This window comes from Eretmochelys imbricata, chromosome 2, assembly GCF_965152235.1.
Source record: "Eretmochelys imbricata isolate rEreImb1 chromosome 2, rEreImb1.hap1, whole genome shotgun sequence".
Taxonomy (NCBI): Eukaryota; Metazoa; Chordata; order Testudines; family Cheloniidae; genus Eretmochelys; species Eretmochelys imbricata.
In genome coordinates this window covers 170,139,282-170,156,232 of record NC_135573.1, presented here as the reverse complement: position 1 = coordinate 170,156,232, position 16,951 = coordinate 170,139,282, and the positions used below count along the sequence as shown (strand labels likewise).

The 16,951-nt window shown below is 41.6% G+C and overlaps 1 protein-coding gene across 1 annotated transcript in view; it reads left to right on the top strand.

The window, feature by feature from the left end:
• Positions 1-16,951, top strand: part of ADCY1 (adenylate cyclase 1) — a 217,517-nt gene that overhangs the window by 143,460 nt on the left and 57,106 nt on the right. Inside the window, exons 6-7 of the mRNA XM_077809215.1 lie at positions 3,809-3,967; positions 5,834-5,975. Of these exons, the coding sequence (XP_077665341.1) occupies positions 3,809-3,967; positions 5,834-5,975 (301 nt within the window). The remainder of the gene's footprint in view (positions 1-3,808; positions 3,968-5,833; positions 5,976-16,951) is intronic.

The window sequence follows — 16,951 nt, the reverse complement described above, 5'->3', positions numbered from 1 at the left end:
TGACACAAGCCCATGAAAACAAAGAAATGAAAAATTAACCCACCTATTAGTATATACTCTCCATTCTTCCACTCACAAGCACATGTTTTACAATTACCACTCCTACCACATACCACAGACCATGCACGGCAGTCTTAGTTTTGCCCTTTTTTTGCCATTTTGCATGCACACTTTACTTTTTCCCCCGCCCTAACAGTTGTGGAAGTTTGGCATAGTAGATTATTGTATTGCAAAAAGCTAGTTTGGTAAAGGCTGTGCACAGATGGGTGGTTAAAGGAGGTGATGGAAGGCTGGTATCCCTTTAGGGGCAGAGTTAAGGTCATAGTGCATGGTCTGTGGTGTATTCTTGATATGGTAATAGTAAGGTGGGTGGGGGTAAAGGGTATGTACTGTTAGGTGGGTTAATTTTCCGTTTCCTTGATTTTGTGGGTTAGTGTCAGGTAGCTTGTGTGTGTTGCATCCTAACTGCTTCACAACAATTTTTTGTGTATTAATTTTGTAGGGTGTTACTTAACTGGGTTGGGTATTGGATGGGGGTGGACCTATGGTGGGGGGGGGTAGAAATGCAAAAAGAGAGTATTTCATCCCTTGGCAGTTGCATGTTAGCCCTTCCCTGCTGTAGGAAAAAATCTTATAGAAGAACGTTGCTCCTTCCAGAGAAGCTTTTATGAACTGGCCGTCCTCCAACCCCCAATCAGTCAAACTTATGTACACTTGGCATGACCGCCATCTGCCACTCAGACTTCTGTATTCCTGGCCCCCATCAGGTTTGTGTGCTCAGCGCATAAACTTTTTTACTATAATGTGAATAAGTGCTAACAATTATCCTAGATTCAGCATTTTTCAAAAACAAACTTCCTCTTGCCCCAGTCTTCCTCAGGGTCTGCCTCTCTGCCAAGTTATGTGTAAAAAGACAATGTTTTCAAAGAGATATCAGTCAACAATGAACAGTTGCTGCTGGGAAATTTTAGCCATAGCCCAAATTCAAAAGCTTCTGATTCAAAATGTATGAGGAGAACTCAAATTAAAACCTACATGGAAAATTCAAACAGCATAAAATTAACCCTGTGTGAAATTTCACCTCTGCTGGCTACCTACTTCTAGAGAGAGACAGGAATTTATGCCCCATCTTAGAATTCAGTCCTAACTGCAGAGATAGCTGCAGTTTCAGTGCAATAGATTGTTGTCAATTGTTAGAAATAAAAAATCCTCTTAATGTCGCCCCGAGTGAGAGGAGTACCATTCACACTGACTTTAACAACTAATTGCAGTTCCTGCATGTATAAAATGTAAATCTCTTCAGGCTAGATTGAGCCTTCAGGCTCAGCCCTGCATATGGGGCAGTGGATAGCTATGCTACTACAGGAGGAAAGATATTAGGGCTCAGTCACAAATCCTCTCCTGCTACCTTCCTATGCTGAGCAATCATGTTACTTCACCCTTACTTCACCCTTTACCGCCACCCTCATGTCTGGCCATCTGTGCTCCCTGACGCATGGAGGGTGGAATCAAGACTTTGCCCCATCCCTGCAATTCCCCAGTGGCATCTCCTCATGCCCATTTGCTCACAGAGGTAAGGTGAGGGGAAAGTCTCATGTGCACAGCCTTGCTCCCTGGGCCTCAATCAGAGAAGCCGGTGTGTGGCTGTCAGGGGGACCTGACTTTCCGGGGGGGATGAGACAAAATCTAGCCCTATGTATTTATGAATAGCTAACCCAACTACATGCAGGTGCACAGGGATCAGGACTGGAATATCATGTTTGTGTGATTTGGGGCCGGGGGGGAGGGGCAGAACTTGCCCGCTTGCTGATTTTGAATCTGAAATCTTGAGAGCAGTAAGCAAATTAATACAAGAAAATGACTACTGATGTATTAAATATGCATCATTGTAAGGAGGTAAGTAAACAATCGGAGACACTTTGAAGAAAATTATTTTTACCTCAGTAAGTTTCAAATCAATGAAATGAAGTGGAATTGTTCATCAGATAGTAAAACTAATGATAGAATGTCAAGCAAATACATTACTACAGAATAAGGAAATAAATCAGAGGAGATAAACATTTTTATTGATGTTTATTGTTTAGGACTTTCTCTGATGCACAAAGACAAAACAGTGGATGGAATTCAAGTTAGTGGAGAGGGTTAGCACCATCTCCTCTATATCACATTATTATCATTGCTATGAATCTGTGTTACGGTCACACCGAGGCCAACCACTGTGCCGTTTGCAGACAAAGGCTTGGAAATGTTATCTCCATTTGGCAGACTGGGAACTGAGACACAGAAGATTAAGTGACTTGCCCAAGGTCACACAGGAAGTCTGGGGTGGAGCTAGGAATTGATGCCAGAGCTCTTCAATCCCGGTTTAGTGCTCTACCCACAAGACTAACCTTCCCCTCAGTGCCCTATATAAATGCTTATGGTGAAATCCCTTTACCCATATAAATCCCATGGTCTTTGTGTGAGATGAATTACCAGGCAAAATTCCTCAGTCTCTAACACAAAACCAGGCTTTATAAATAGAATATATGCTTTCTATGAAATGAAGGAACTCTAAAAGTAATATTGTTCATTTTAATATTCAATTGAAAGCAATCCCTTGTAATACTGTATTTAAATATGTTTGCTTGGATGCATGTCAGGTTAAAATTACAGTTAAGATAGTTTCAACTATTTTCTTTTGATTCCACCATCACTTTGCTGTCAGCTGTCATAGCTGCCTAAAGTAAATATGCATTAAGAAACAGGAAAATTTATGACAGAAAAAACTGTGGATAAATAAGTGGAGACAAAAGATAAACAAGCAAGTGCTGTAGTTCAGCTGTCACTGGATCAGTTGAATTACAAGTAGAGTGTATTTTGTTTATCTTGATGGGAGATCTAAGCTTCACAAGGAATTTAATAGCAAATATTGAGAAGACGGCAACTAGAACTACATAGGACAGTTTGTAAAACTTGAATCGCAGACCACATTCACAAAAAGGTTTGCTAAAAGGCGCAGACTTTTCAAATGAACTTTAACCCAGTTTCAAATGACCCCAGGATAATATAAATTGAAGTCATGTATAACATCTGCTTTAACCCTGAATTTTTTTCTGAATAAAATTTGGTGAAACATGATGTTTGACTGAATTTTGCTTTGAGTGTTTGGATTCATTCAAACTTGAAAGTCAAATTAAAACTTCATTTGGTGCTGAAAGTTAGGAATTAAAACACTCTCTCTTTGTAAGGAACAAAACAATATATTATTATAGTTTGGATCTTTGGTAAACTTGCCATTATACCGAGAGACCAGAAAGAGAAGTTTTTTATAGGAGCGAAAGTGAAAGGAAATAAAACAAAGAGAGCAATAAGAGAGAATAAATCAGCTTTACAAGTGTATGTGCTACAGACTGTGACATGGGGGGTCCTTGACAATGGAAAATCCACCGCTGGGGACCATTGTGGTGCAGCAACTTTTCTACTGCTGGGATCATTTCTCTTCCCTGTGCTGTTATCCGTGTAACTGCCCATCTAGCACAGAGCTGTTTGAGTTTGTATTTTGCAACTAGCATGAAGTAGCCAGATTCTAGGTGAAAATCCATCATGGGATACTGCAATTTTGATTCACTGGGGGCTGGGACGAGATCCCCAAATCTATTTAATTAGTGATATGATTCAGGGTTTGAACTGTCTGAAATTTTTAAAGATCATTTCTCTGCAGTTGGCAATGTGTATATGAGCAGTAACTATGAGTCTTGGGAGAAAGAGACAGGAAGGTGACGGAAAGGAATGTTCTTCTCTGAAGATCTGATACCCTCTATTGCAGGTCTGTAGCAGAAGCCACTGAAGTGGATCTCAACATGAGAGTTGGACTACACACAGGCAGGGTGCTTTGTGGGGTCCTAGGTCTCCGCAAATGGCAATATGATGTCTGGTCAAATGACGTGACTCTAGCAAATGTAATGGAAACTGGAGGATTGCCTGGGTAAGTCTCAGAGAGAAAAAAGTACAGCCCTCAATGAGAGCATCAATTATTTCTCTCTTTAACTGAAAGTATTTTGCAAAGCCAATTACTATAATAATTGATACAGAAGGGTGTTTCAGGTTAAGAACTCTCATAGGCTGTATTACCTGCTGTTCAAACATCTCCTAAGGAACACTAGGATTGAGTGACCTGCAGATCTCTGTTAGTAATCATTAAGAGAAGTAAATGTGAACAAAATTCTGTTAAAATGTAAATGTCCTTTTAATAAGCTTTTCACTAGAAACTGCCAAATATGAAGGGTAGGAATGAGGCAATGATAAAATTTCAGTCAAGAAAGAGCTAAATACTCCTCTCAGTAAAATGGAGTTACCTCAGTGTAATGGAGGGGAGGATTTGCCCATTTCTGCCTCCAAATATGTGGTTTAGGATTACCATTAAAAAGTCAGATTTTCAAAGTTAGTCATGCCCAACATGCAAACATTAGTTTGTGCCTAATATCTGTGTCCAAATACTCAGCATATGTGTGCAAATCATGTATTTGCATGTGCTCTTGGATAACTAATAATTTAATTGGATATGGGCACAGGCAGGTACTGAAATTTCAAGAACACATTGAGCATTCTTGAGTACAAGATAAGTGCATGCAAACGTGTTAGAACGGGATCCCCTGTATCAACTGGAGATTTGTTGGATATTTACAAAACAATTTGTGTTCTGCTGAACAGGGAGAGGTGGGGCCTGCAAATCCTTGTGGTTAATATGGGAAATTTCCTACATGGGTGACATTAGTTTACTTTAGATGATTTTGGTAGTTTAGTTTAGTTTGCTTTGGAAACTATATATAGTTATATATATTAACTATATATATATATTAATGCTTATCTTAAGGCATCACAGTAAAGAGAATTTGAAAAGATATTTAAGAGAAGTAATACCTTTACAGTTAATTTGTATGAAAATGGTCCATGTGTAAAGGGTGGCATAGAAGAAAGTGTAAAGAGAGTTATAGGAAAAATAGGGGAGAAACCTAGCTGGCATTGTTGGGAGAACAGAATGGGTGGGGACAGCTAATAAAATAGGTTGGCTAAATTAAGACTGTCAGGGTTTGTCTACATGGGGACACTAAGGAAAATTAATCCAAATTAATCAACTGTGTATATGTAAAGTGGATTAAACTTCATTAAACCCCTGTGTTGACCCTCTTATTCAAAATTAAAGTGACTGTAATTCAGTGTAGCTTATTTCACTTCCAAAGTGAATTAAACTAAACTGAATTAAGGGCATTTTAATGCTGATTTAGAGTGTCCACCCAGAATCTTAATGTGGTTTAACTAATCCACTTTGAAAGTTAATTGAGGTTCAGTTTACCGATTACACTTGTGCAGACAAGCCCTCAGAGTTGTAAATGGACGGGAAAGTGAAAACAAAAGCCTGATCTTTATATAGCAGAAAAAGAACCGCCACTAGAAAGATTTAAAGAGTGGGGTGGCACGCATCAAACAGAGGGCCAGTATCTCCAGCAAGCGCTTTAATAAATACTTAGAAAGATAGAGTACTTGAAATATAACATGTATGCCTGCATACTTTGTAAAATCAACAAGACAGCAATTTGAGGTGGTACGCTGTAGATATTTACATTTGTTCAAAGCATCTGCTAAATTTAGGAAGTTTATATGCTGAAAACACCTCTGCATTCTGGTTGGTTCCGAGAATTTAGCTGCCATACAACAAAGTCACCTACTGTTTGTGCATGTAATTCACCTTTGTGTTGGCCCTCTGCACAGGGGTGGATTTCACCCCAATGAATAGGTCCTGGCTCATGATGTATCATTGCATTAAATTCTTTTTTCCTGTCTTTCTCTCTAGGAAAGTTCACATAACAAAGACCACCTTAGAATGCCTAAATGGTGACTATGAGGTAGAACCAGGGTATGGCCATGAAAGGAACAGTTTCTTGAAGAAGCATAATATTGAAACATTTTTTATTGTGCCATCCCATCGGAGGAAGGTAGGCTTCACTAATTCTAGCTTGTTCCATGGTGTAATTTCATAGTTTAACAACTATATTCTGAAACCACCCTTAAAACAGAGGCAATATCTGTATATATTAACTATTGAGAGAGACAAGGTAGGTGAGGTAATACCTTTTATCGGACCAACTTCAGTTGCTGGAAGAGACAAGCTTGTGAGATTCACAGAGCAATTCTTCAACTGTGTGAAGCTCGAAAGCTTGTCCCTTCCACCAATGGAAACTGGTCCAATAAAAGCTATTACCTCACCTACTTTGTCTCTCTCACATCCTGAGACCAACACAGCTACAACAACCCTGCAAGCAATATCTTAATTATTAACAGTTCTTCAAACCGTCCATGAAAATAGGATCTTTTATTTTGGAGGGAGGGGGACATCATACATGATTAGTTCTGAAAATTGATTATTCTCTGAAAAATAATCTACTTTTAAGTATGAACTGTCAGAAAAGCAGATGGTTCATTCAGACCCTGCAGTTGTACTGTCTAAAATCGTACGTGACAAAATATCACCCAAGTGACTGAAGTTCATACTTCTCTCCCTCTTTTCTTTTATATAAGCATTTCTGAACATCAGACCTTCCATCTTTGTACTCTTCTTTTTTTTTTTTTTTGGTCATTCTCCCCTCTCTCATGTCCACGTTTGGACATGTTTACATTTCTGATCATGCTCCCCTAACTGTTCCTACAAAAATGTGTGATACTAATGGCCCATTTACTAGGCCTGAAGGAGTCCCCAGGGGATAGAAGCAGCAAAAATAGTGATTACAGTCATGTCTTGCCTGCAGCAGAAAAGTAAGTGAAATGAACTCAGCCATAATTGACCTAACATACCGTGGGAGTTTGAAAAAGTTGTACGGTGAGCTCTACAGCACAGGCCTAGTTATCTAGGTCAGGGGAAGAGGATGGAGTTAACCAGCCTGGTTTTGAGTCCATATACCATTGCATCAGCGTTTGCTAATCATTCAAGCTGCCTTAGAACAAATCTTATAAGGGTAGCACAGCAAATACTCAATACTCTCCCAGTGTGTTCATTCTCCTCCTCCTGATGAGCCGAGCTGTTCCTGAGGCCTCAGGTTCATTGCCCCTGTTCATTCATCCACCTCAGCCACAGTCCCCACATGCCCTCAGTATCCCCACTCTAATCCGTGGCCTTCCCAAAACTCTGCTTCCCCTATCTCTGTTCCCCTCCTCTGCCCCCTACTGGATCTGTTGAGAGGTCGGGGGTGGGGGGGTGAGGAGCCAGCTTGTGTGCAAGGAAGAGGCACTTGTGCTTTCCTGACCCTTTTTTTTCCACCCCTCATAGAAGGCCAACACTGAATGTTAGAGAGGTAAGATAAGGTGGGGAGGAAATTAACACCCTAGGGAAGGCATGATAGCAGGAGCCTTCACTTCACATCTCTGATGTTGCTAACAATTGAGCTGATTCTGATGGAGACACTGATGTAATCTGGTTCCCTCTCTTTGCCAGGTCTTTGGGCAAAGGAAAGTGGAGGTCCAGTGCTGTGATGAGAAATTCCTGGACCTCAGCAGGGCAGGGCTGGTGACAAACATGATATTGAAGCTGTCTGATATGTAGTAACACCTTTCTCCTTCCGCCCCTCGCTCCTTCCTTTTAAAACAGATTGACAAGCATTCCCCAAAAACAAAGCCTGAAGCCCATCCCATAAGAACTAACCAGTCAAAACAGCTATCCAGTGGTTCTCTTTACAACAGCTTCCTCTCATCCTGGTGTCTTGGTTTGTTACTAAAAGTATTTGTGACCTCACTAGAAGCCTTGAAATTTCCTGTTCACAGTTTAAACACATCCAGTTTGTACCACCTTTCCATAACATGTTTACAGACCAAAAGGAGCTTTGGTACTTTTTGTCCACGTGTGACAGGGTAAGGGAGACCCCATCCAGTGCAGGGAGAGTGCACCTCGTTTCCCTTAGCATGTGTGGGCAAGGTGTATGTAACCTACGTCTATGTCTCCGTAGCCAGAGTCAATATACTCGCCTCTGCTAGCAGGGCAATGAGACCTAATGGCCAAAGTCAATGTATTAGGCCTGCTTACCAGGGCAGTATGGTCCAATGGCCAAAGTCAATGTATTTGCCCTGGTCTGCAGGGCAGCAAGCACCAAATTCACTGCATCCGCCTCTGTTAGCCGGGCAGTGCAGAACAGTGGCCAGAGTCACACTCCCTAGACCACTGAACTCTCTGGGATTGTGATTTCTTCATCAAGTCAGTCAGGGGGACTGCCAAATTCACAAAATCCAGTACAAAACACCGGCATTATCCAGCTAGGCCAAGGAATTGCTGCACCTGTCTCTTGGTTGTCGGCACAGGCCAGTCCTGCAATGCTTGTAAAGGGTCGCAGCTCTCTGCCCCTAACAGTATAACCTAGGTAAGTTACTTCGTTCTGCCCAAGATGGCATTTTGTTGGATTCATGAGTCTAGCCTCCCTGAGCATGTGTATCACCTTAGAGAGGTGTTGAAGGTGGTCTTCCCAGATGGTGCTATATATGACAATGTCATTGATATAAGCAGTGGTGTACTGCCCATGGGGTTGTAATATCCAATTCATGAGTTGCTGGAAGGTGGCTGCTACCCCATGTACCCCAAACGGCATGGTTATAAACTGATACAGGCCAAAGGGGGTTGGGAAGGCCATCTTCGAGCATGAGTTCAGGGTCAGAGGGGCTTGCCAATACCCCTTGGTGAGATCCAAAGTCAATAGGAACTTGGCTCCCCCTAACTTCTTGAGCAGTTCGTCGACCCGCAGTATCGGGTAGGCATCAAATCAGGATATATCGTTCACCTTTCTAAAGTCAATACAAAACTAGATGGACCTGTTTGGTTTCGGGACTCGGTTAACCCTTCCCCGTTCAGTGCTGGGCGAGCGCGCCCCATCACACCTCATCAGACAACTTAGGATACAGACCTCCTCACACCTGGCCCTCCTAGTCTGTCCTAACAAGTTTTTATTTGGCACTGGATGTTTATATGTGTAACCCAGAGTTATAAGAGCAAATATGAAAAAATAAATGAGATGTGGAAGAGATATAAGTCCCCATGATTCAGGGCATTAGCCACCCTCTTAGTATTGGGGGTTTGGAGGAAGCTTTCCTTCAAGGCTGGTTATCCCATGTGGTGGTTGTAGGGGTTATGCACATTCTCTGAAGCATATTGGACACCGTTGAAGAGAGATTACTGAATTAGATGAGGTACTGGTCTGATCCAATATAGCAATTCCTATGTTTCCTAAGAGGCCTTTTCTGTAAAGGTTGTTAGTCCGATATAAACTTGCGGTGAAGTTTGTGCCCTTTACAACCAAGGGGCTGGATCTTGCTCCCCCAGCTAGAGGGAGTTCTACCTTTGGCTTCCATAGAAGCAGGATTAGTCCCTAAATTAAACAATATAGAGACACAGGAAGGGGCAGGAGGAGGAATTATTTAGGCTAGAAATGCTGCCTCTTGGTTATAGATTTTTTTCCTCCATTATTTTGATATAACTTCTAGTGCATTATATCTCTAATTTATTATGTTGATGGTGGTGGTTTGGAAGAAGAAAGGCTAACTAAAAGAAGTGAGCTTTTAGAAGGGACTTAAAGGAGAAGAGCAAGCTAACTTGATGCACAGACACAAATGAAAACAGGAGGGAGGAGTTGGCAAAGCAAAATTTAGGAGTTGAAACCATTTTAAATATTATGGTAACCAGGTCAACATGCATTTTTTTGCAAGGATGAAGGCTAATAATAAGTGAGCACATGGTTCTTTATATTTGCAAGGGGTGTGTTGAATAGCGAGAAGCTAATGATTAGCTTGTCATCAGCTGCAAAAAGCTAACGGTACCTTCCCCATTATTGTGTCACTGATTGATTTATGGAAGTGCCAGATGTTGCTGTACAACTTAGCTAATAACATTAGCTCTCTGGTATGCATCAATGGAGTGTCTGTGAAACTGGCAGAAAAACACTTCATGAATTTTACTGGTATCGACTGACTTCTCCACTGGGCTCACAGATCAATCAATGTGTCACTTTGCAGTTCATCACAGCATATCAAACCTTTCCATAGTCATTGTATACTTGCATACTTATCACTGGATCATAAAACATTGACAAAAAATGTTTTATATTATCTTTACATTCAACACAAAGCACATAGTGTTTCCACCCCTCTTGAATCAACCACTAAATCTCTAGAGACAGATACAGGGAAGACTGTCCCTGAAGCTTGGACAAAATCTGATACGTTTAGCTGAGTTCAGATGTCCACTGGTTTAATATTGTATTCCTTCCTCCTGAGCCTCAATCGCTGAAACATGGTCACATTTTTTATTCTTTATGCATCATCTCTGACATTAATATGAACTGACTTTAGCAGGTACGATGCCAAGAGGAATGAAAATCAATGTTATCAGCAACAGATGGCCAAGAATCTGTTCAATTTGAAAGGTAAATAGGAGCAGTTTGGAATATTTTGTTTTAATTAAGAGGAAGATATATTCCCTACTTTCTTCAAAATCTGGTCAGTCGGAACGATCTATCATCACAATGATTTTGTAAGCCAAGAATGAGAATAATAACACACAAAAGCCCTTTCATGTACCAGTTGCACTTTAAATGAGAACAGATTATAAAATATTCACAACTTTTTAATCTTTTATTTGAGGCCCATTAACATCCAACTCTAGAGGTCTGGTGTGATTAAAATGCACATTAGCAAGTGGAGAGGTGCTTATTGGAAAGCCACTGAGTCATTTTTTATTTTATGTTTTGCTTCATTACAATTATTATTTCCATGGAAGCATGAGATTACGTTATAGGGTTTGGTTAATTATAGTTATTGTTTTTAGTCAGCAAGCATTATAGCCAACACTGTCAAACTTGGTGATCTAACATTAGGCTCCTAAACCCACCTAAATAATTCATCTGATTTTCAATAGTGCTGAGCACGGACCTTTCCCTCTGAAGCCAAATTAAAATTTTGGCTTAACTATTGAGCTTTCAACTTGAGACACATGGGGACACCCCCAGTTGTCAAGATGTTTTTGGCCTTCTGAGGTACTGCTGATGTTACTGTACTTCAACTCCCCGTAGAAAATTCCAGGCCAGTCCCTAGGAGCCGTGGCGCTCCCTGCAAGAGCTCCGTATGTCTGCCCAGCCCCAGTTAAGTCTCTGGATCTGATAATTACCCTAGTAACTTTCCTGTCTTATACTGTTCCAACTGTAATGTTGTTCTGCATTCAAAATTAAATTTTAACGTGTGACTAGCTTCCTTTGTTTCACCAGACTGCATTCTCTGATTCACTGGTCCTCATAACCACCACAGCCAGTTAGTCAAAGCATCATTGCTTCATTTGTACAGCTGAAACGTGGATTCCGGCTGGCTCCCAGCTGTAGTTGGCACATTTACATCTATGAGGTTTGGTCTTTGGCCTTGGTAATATCCAGACAGTTATGGTCTTAGGTATACTTCCTTTGTAGCCATTGTGTTAGTTCTTTTCATGCCTCTTAAGAAGCCTCATTATCTCACATGCTAAGAAAACAACAAAACACATTTGATGATGTAATGAGTCCAGAAACGTACAAAAAGTTATCCCAGGAAGTCTCAACTTCTGCGGTCACCTGGATGGTACATGCCATCAGTGTCACTCTTTGACTGGTTAAGTACTTTTTGGGAAAGACAGATAACCCTGACAAACAGAAGAGGCCAAATGATTCTATGGAACACCGGTAAAAAAAAACAACCCGAGGGAGTTATACCCATGGAAGTGATACTAAAATTATAATGGTCATACCTAAATACAAATGTACATTTATAAATAGTTTATAAAGGGTTAATAAATACATCATGGATGTTTTAATTAATAATTATTAAATTGTAATGAATTGTTAGAGTCCAACAGGTGAATAGCTTTCTTACAGCTGTCTATAACACCTACTAATGTGCTTATGGATTATTAACAAACAATTTGAATTGCCTTTGAATATTTGCTATACTTTATTTTGTGGTGTGTGCCTGGTCACCTAAATCAGGTGATGGTTATTTCTGCTCTCTGATAGGATGACTTTAATGTTCATCCATAACACATGCTACTCATTTCTGTAACATGCTTACAACATCTACTAATCATTTAAAATATTCTATTAATATGAAGTGTGACTGAAATTAGTATAGGGAAACAGTAAAAATTATATATTCACAAGACAGTTATGTGCACTTTTAATTGTAAACCCATGCACAGCTTACTAGACCCTGTCTAAAAGGGTATTACAATGAAGACCCTGATTCTGTGAAGGGATCCGTGCAGGAGAGCCCTTGTTCTTGTGGAAAGTCCATTCATTTCTGTAGGACTATGCACAGATATAAGGGCCTACTCATGCAAATGAGTATCTCAGGTCCTTCAATAGTCAGGCCTGGTATTGTGACAGTTTGTGACATGCTCATAACTGAGGGTGAGGTGTGTCAGGTGATTCTTCCTGCTGCCTTTCAGGTCAGTGACCAATTCCTATTTTTTCTCCCTTTTGATTTCGTTTTGGGGCAGCAAGTCAACGTACATGGATCTCATCATCACATAGAGCATGGATTTTGGCTTTCTTGTGAGTGAATAGTGCTTAGCTTATACTTGTACATTTCACTAGTCCCTCATTAATCTCTCTGAAGTCCAGCGGGTAGGATTCCTGATAGGAGGAAGTGAGAGCTAGATGGATTCTGGACCTCTGTTACTAATCTGGTCTACTCTGGTGAAGGAAATCATTTACAAAACACTTTCTACTGCAGAGATCTACACTTCCTATGTTTCTCTAATCTAGGAGCTATTCCAGCCAAACCCTGCTAACAATGATGTATCTGCAAATAAAGAGGAAATCAATAATTGTTTGTTTTAGGAGAGACCTGTTCAAAACACTCAAGTAGAGGATTCTTCTCCATATGAGATACGGTGGGATCATCTTTTGGAATATATAGCACTAAATGCTTAAAATTTACCAGCTGGCTTGAGTGTTGGAGAGATCCAGAGCAATTATCTACAGTACACCTCTTCAGGAAAACTTACTGTAAACCACAATTGCATTTGATAGCTCAAAAGGTGATCAATTAATTTCTTTGACTTGTGATGTAATAGGCAGAAATTCAGTACCCTGGGATTCGTTTTAAAATGTGTGACAGCAGCTGCAGGAGAAGCGTTGATGGCTGTCACATCACTGTCCTACCCTGTTGTTTCCTCTAACATCAACAGATGTGATTTTAAACTTCCTGCAGTCGCAATCCTGTCACAAAGTGAGTGTCTGGAAAGTAAACAGCTTGTATAGAATTCTGCCGACTCAGAAGAATATCAGAACACTATTTTTGTCACAGTGCAATAGCCTCAGCTGGCGTAAATCAGTGTAGCTTCAGGGACTTCACTGGAGCTTTGCTAGTTTACATCAGCTGTGGACCTGTACCTCTCTGTTGTACTGAGCCCTATGCCTTCCCACCACGAAACAATGAATGTTGTTTAATGTATCTTATCTGCAACTGATTTGATGGTTTTGTTCAGCTTGGAATGAGCAGGAGCAGATTTACCGTGAAACGAACCATGCAGTGGCATGGGGCCCCCAAAATGCAGGAAAAATATCTGACAACCTGCCCCCGAGTCCCGGCCAAGGGTGCAGCAGGGCTCAGGCAGGCAGGCCGCCTGTATGCCATGGCTGGGGGTCTACGCTGCTCCCAGAAGTGGCCAGCTGCTGGCACGTCTCTGCACGCCCCTGGTGGTGCGTGGGAGGCAGCTCTGTGCGCTGCCCCCGCCCCAAGCAGTACACAGAGACCTGCTGCCCCCCTCCACCCAAGGGGCACACAGAGACGTGCCAGCAGCAGGGCTAAGGTGGCTCCCTGCCCACTCTGCCTCCCTCCATGCCGCTTCACTCCTGGAAGCGGCCGGTATGTCCCTGTGGCCCTTCGGGGGGGCAGGGTCTCTGTATGCTATCCCCACCCTGAGTGTCAATGGGAGCTGCAGGGGCAGCACCTGCGGGCAGTGGTGTATGGAGACCCCCTGACTCCCCCCGCCTAGGAGCTGCTGCCAGAAAGGTGTGTGTGCCAGTCGTTTTGGGAGCCGTGCTGCCCCAGTTAAGCGCCTCCCCCCTGCCTCCCTCCTGCACCCCAACCCTCTGTTCCAGCCCAGAGCCTGCACCCCATGCCCCTCACCCCAGCCCAGAGCCCGCATCCAGCAACCAAACTTCCTCCCGGAGACCTCCTGCCGCAATCAAGGATCCTCACTTTATTTTCATTTACTTCCCACTATTTGTAATATAGGAGGATGATGAAGAAAAAAAGAATGAAAAATGGGACAGGGGAAAGAGAATGTTCTTTTTCTTGGCTGGGTTCTGAGGGGGGGCCCCGAAAATGGAGCTGCACACAGGGACCCACTAACTCGAAATCCGCTACTGGGAATAGGGTGACCAGATGTCCCGATTTTATAAGGAGAGTCCTGATATATGGGGCTTTTTCTTACATAGGCGCTTATTACCCCCAACCATGTCCCGATTTTTCACACTTTCTATCTGGTCACCCTAACTGGGAATGAGCATAGAGCAAACATTGCATATTATAGCACAGAGCAGACTTCAGATTCTATCAGCATTCAGTATATTTCCTGCTCTTATGTGAAGAACACAGACATTTTTGATATTTTATTAAAATGTTCTGTCTAGGCCATTGTGAGATCTATCTTCACATAAAGCTCCCATTGACTTCAATGGGAGTAACACACACAGATTACAGGATTGGGCTCTAAGAAATTAGGAAGGGTGAAGAGGAAATCAGTGGGATATTATGCGGCTTATTTTGTGATGTGCAAACAATATGAAATAAACAAGTTTAGTATTTGTTTTTTCAATTAACATTCAGAAAGAAAATGAAATATTGTGGGGAAGCTGCAAGTCTGGGAAGTACTCATGCAAATGTATATTTGCGCAAAAGTTCATATCAGAATTCTTTACGGTAACCATCTTAAAAATCTCCTGTTCAGAACGCTGTCATCCTCTCAGAGAGAGCAGAAATACAAACACCTGGTAACTTAGATGACCAGGCATACACTACTAATGAAGAATAGTAAATATTTGAAGACATAATCAAATAGTTTGGACTAGCTGATAGGCTGATACATGTTTGCATAAAGCATTCACCAGATAATTTTGAATAAATAGCATATTTTTAAAAAATCAAAGCCTGTCTGTAGATAACTCACAAAAAGTAAAAACAGGCTATGTCTGTTCACTTATTTGCTACAAACAGTTCACCAACGTCACGCAACATCTGTATTAGCCCTTTTCCACAAAGCCCAAAACAAACATTTTACAATAGGCCGCATAACATGAATTGTCAAATATGATACATAAATGCCAACACACACTCTATAAGTTCAGTAATACACGAAAAACTACAGCGCCTATTTATCTCAATGGGATGGTGTTCCTAGCTTCTGTTTGCCAAAAGTTGGGAATGAGCAACAAGGCATGGATCACTTAACGATTACCTGTTCTGGTCATCCCCTCTGAAGCACCTGGCAGTGGCCACTGTCAGAAGACAGGATACTGGGCTAGATGGACCTTTGATCTGACCCAATATGGCTGTTCATATGTTCTTATGACTTCAGTCTGTCCTGTCCTCCTCTGCATTTGATGTGGGATGCTTCCTCCTCCTCCAGACTGCCTGGATCATCGGGTGGCATTGAGTGCACAGTGGAGAGAGTCTCCCTGCTCTCAGTTCCAGTGTCCAGCACTACAGCCTCTAAGAGAAGAAAATTGCACAGAAAATCCTGCTCATCTGTGCCAGTTTGGGCTGGAGCATGCTCATGCATGCAGACACTCTTTAGCAGCCAGCTTCTAGCAAACCTCTACTGGGCATGTGCAAATGACAATTTTCAGAGGCTTATAACTGCCAAATATGAGTGGATTTTTACAGGGATGGGGGGAAAAAGCATCTCTTTGACCCCAGCCAAATGTAAAGTCTCCACTACAAAGCATGGGGTGCTAGAGCTTGTCAATTAAACAGTTGTGAAAAGAAATTAACATTGGCAAAACAATCTGTTTTCTCCAGCCCTGTTCTCAAAAATGACTGAACCAGTGTTGTTGAACTTGTCCAAACTTTACAAAAATGCTCGACCTAAGTCAGACTCCCCATATGGAAAATTTCAGTCCAAACAGTTAAAACTTGGGAAAATTATAAGTAACTGAAAACACAGTCTTACAGGGGTAAATGTTAGGCAATATTCACTGCCCCAAAATGTCATTAGTGCAGAGTTAAGTATGACCATCTACTTCCTGAATGTCGAGTGCACCTGTACTTAAATCTCTAAAACCCAGTAAATACAGAGTTACGGTACACACAAGCTATGCCACGCAACCTTAACTCTGCACCCAGAACCAGTGGGGATGTACTGTCAGTATGCTTCAGCTAGGACTGCACTATAATAAGCAGACATAAGGACTGACAAAGTAAATGTGCCATTTTATGTGTTTTTTTCCCCCACAGAACTGTATTCTCTTATTGTACTCGCATGTACTCCAACTGTGTCAGGGACAGCTGTGTTGACTGGTGCAAGGATTTTTTTGCAGCAGGTTGCCACAGCTCACACCATATATGAGGAGAAGTGCATCTGCACCCAAAGGGATCACAAGGCTCTGATTCCATACTAGAGCCGTACTAGATTCCTTACCACCGACTGTTGCTGTTGTTCAGGACACTGTCACTCAACCATCACCACATTATCCCAAGAGAGTGTGAAAACCAGTTGTGTGCCTCATCTTATATGGTAGTGAGTTGCTATTTCAGGGCAGTATAATCCCTTGCCATTTGAGACTCTCTGGTAGTCTACCCACAACTTTTAGTTAGGCTATATAGTGTTTTATGTTAGCCATGTAAATGATTATGTATATATATTTGGGAAAAAAAATTTAAATAGGGTGTACGAAAGTGACGTTCTGTCCCT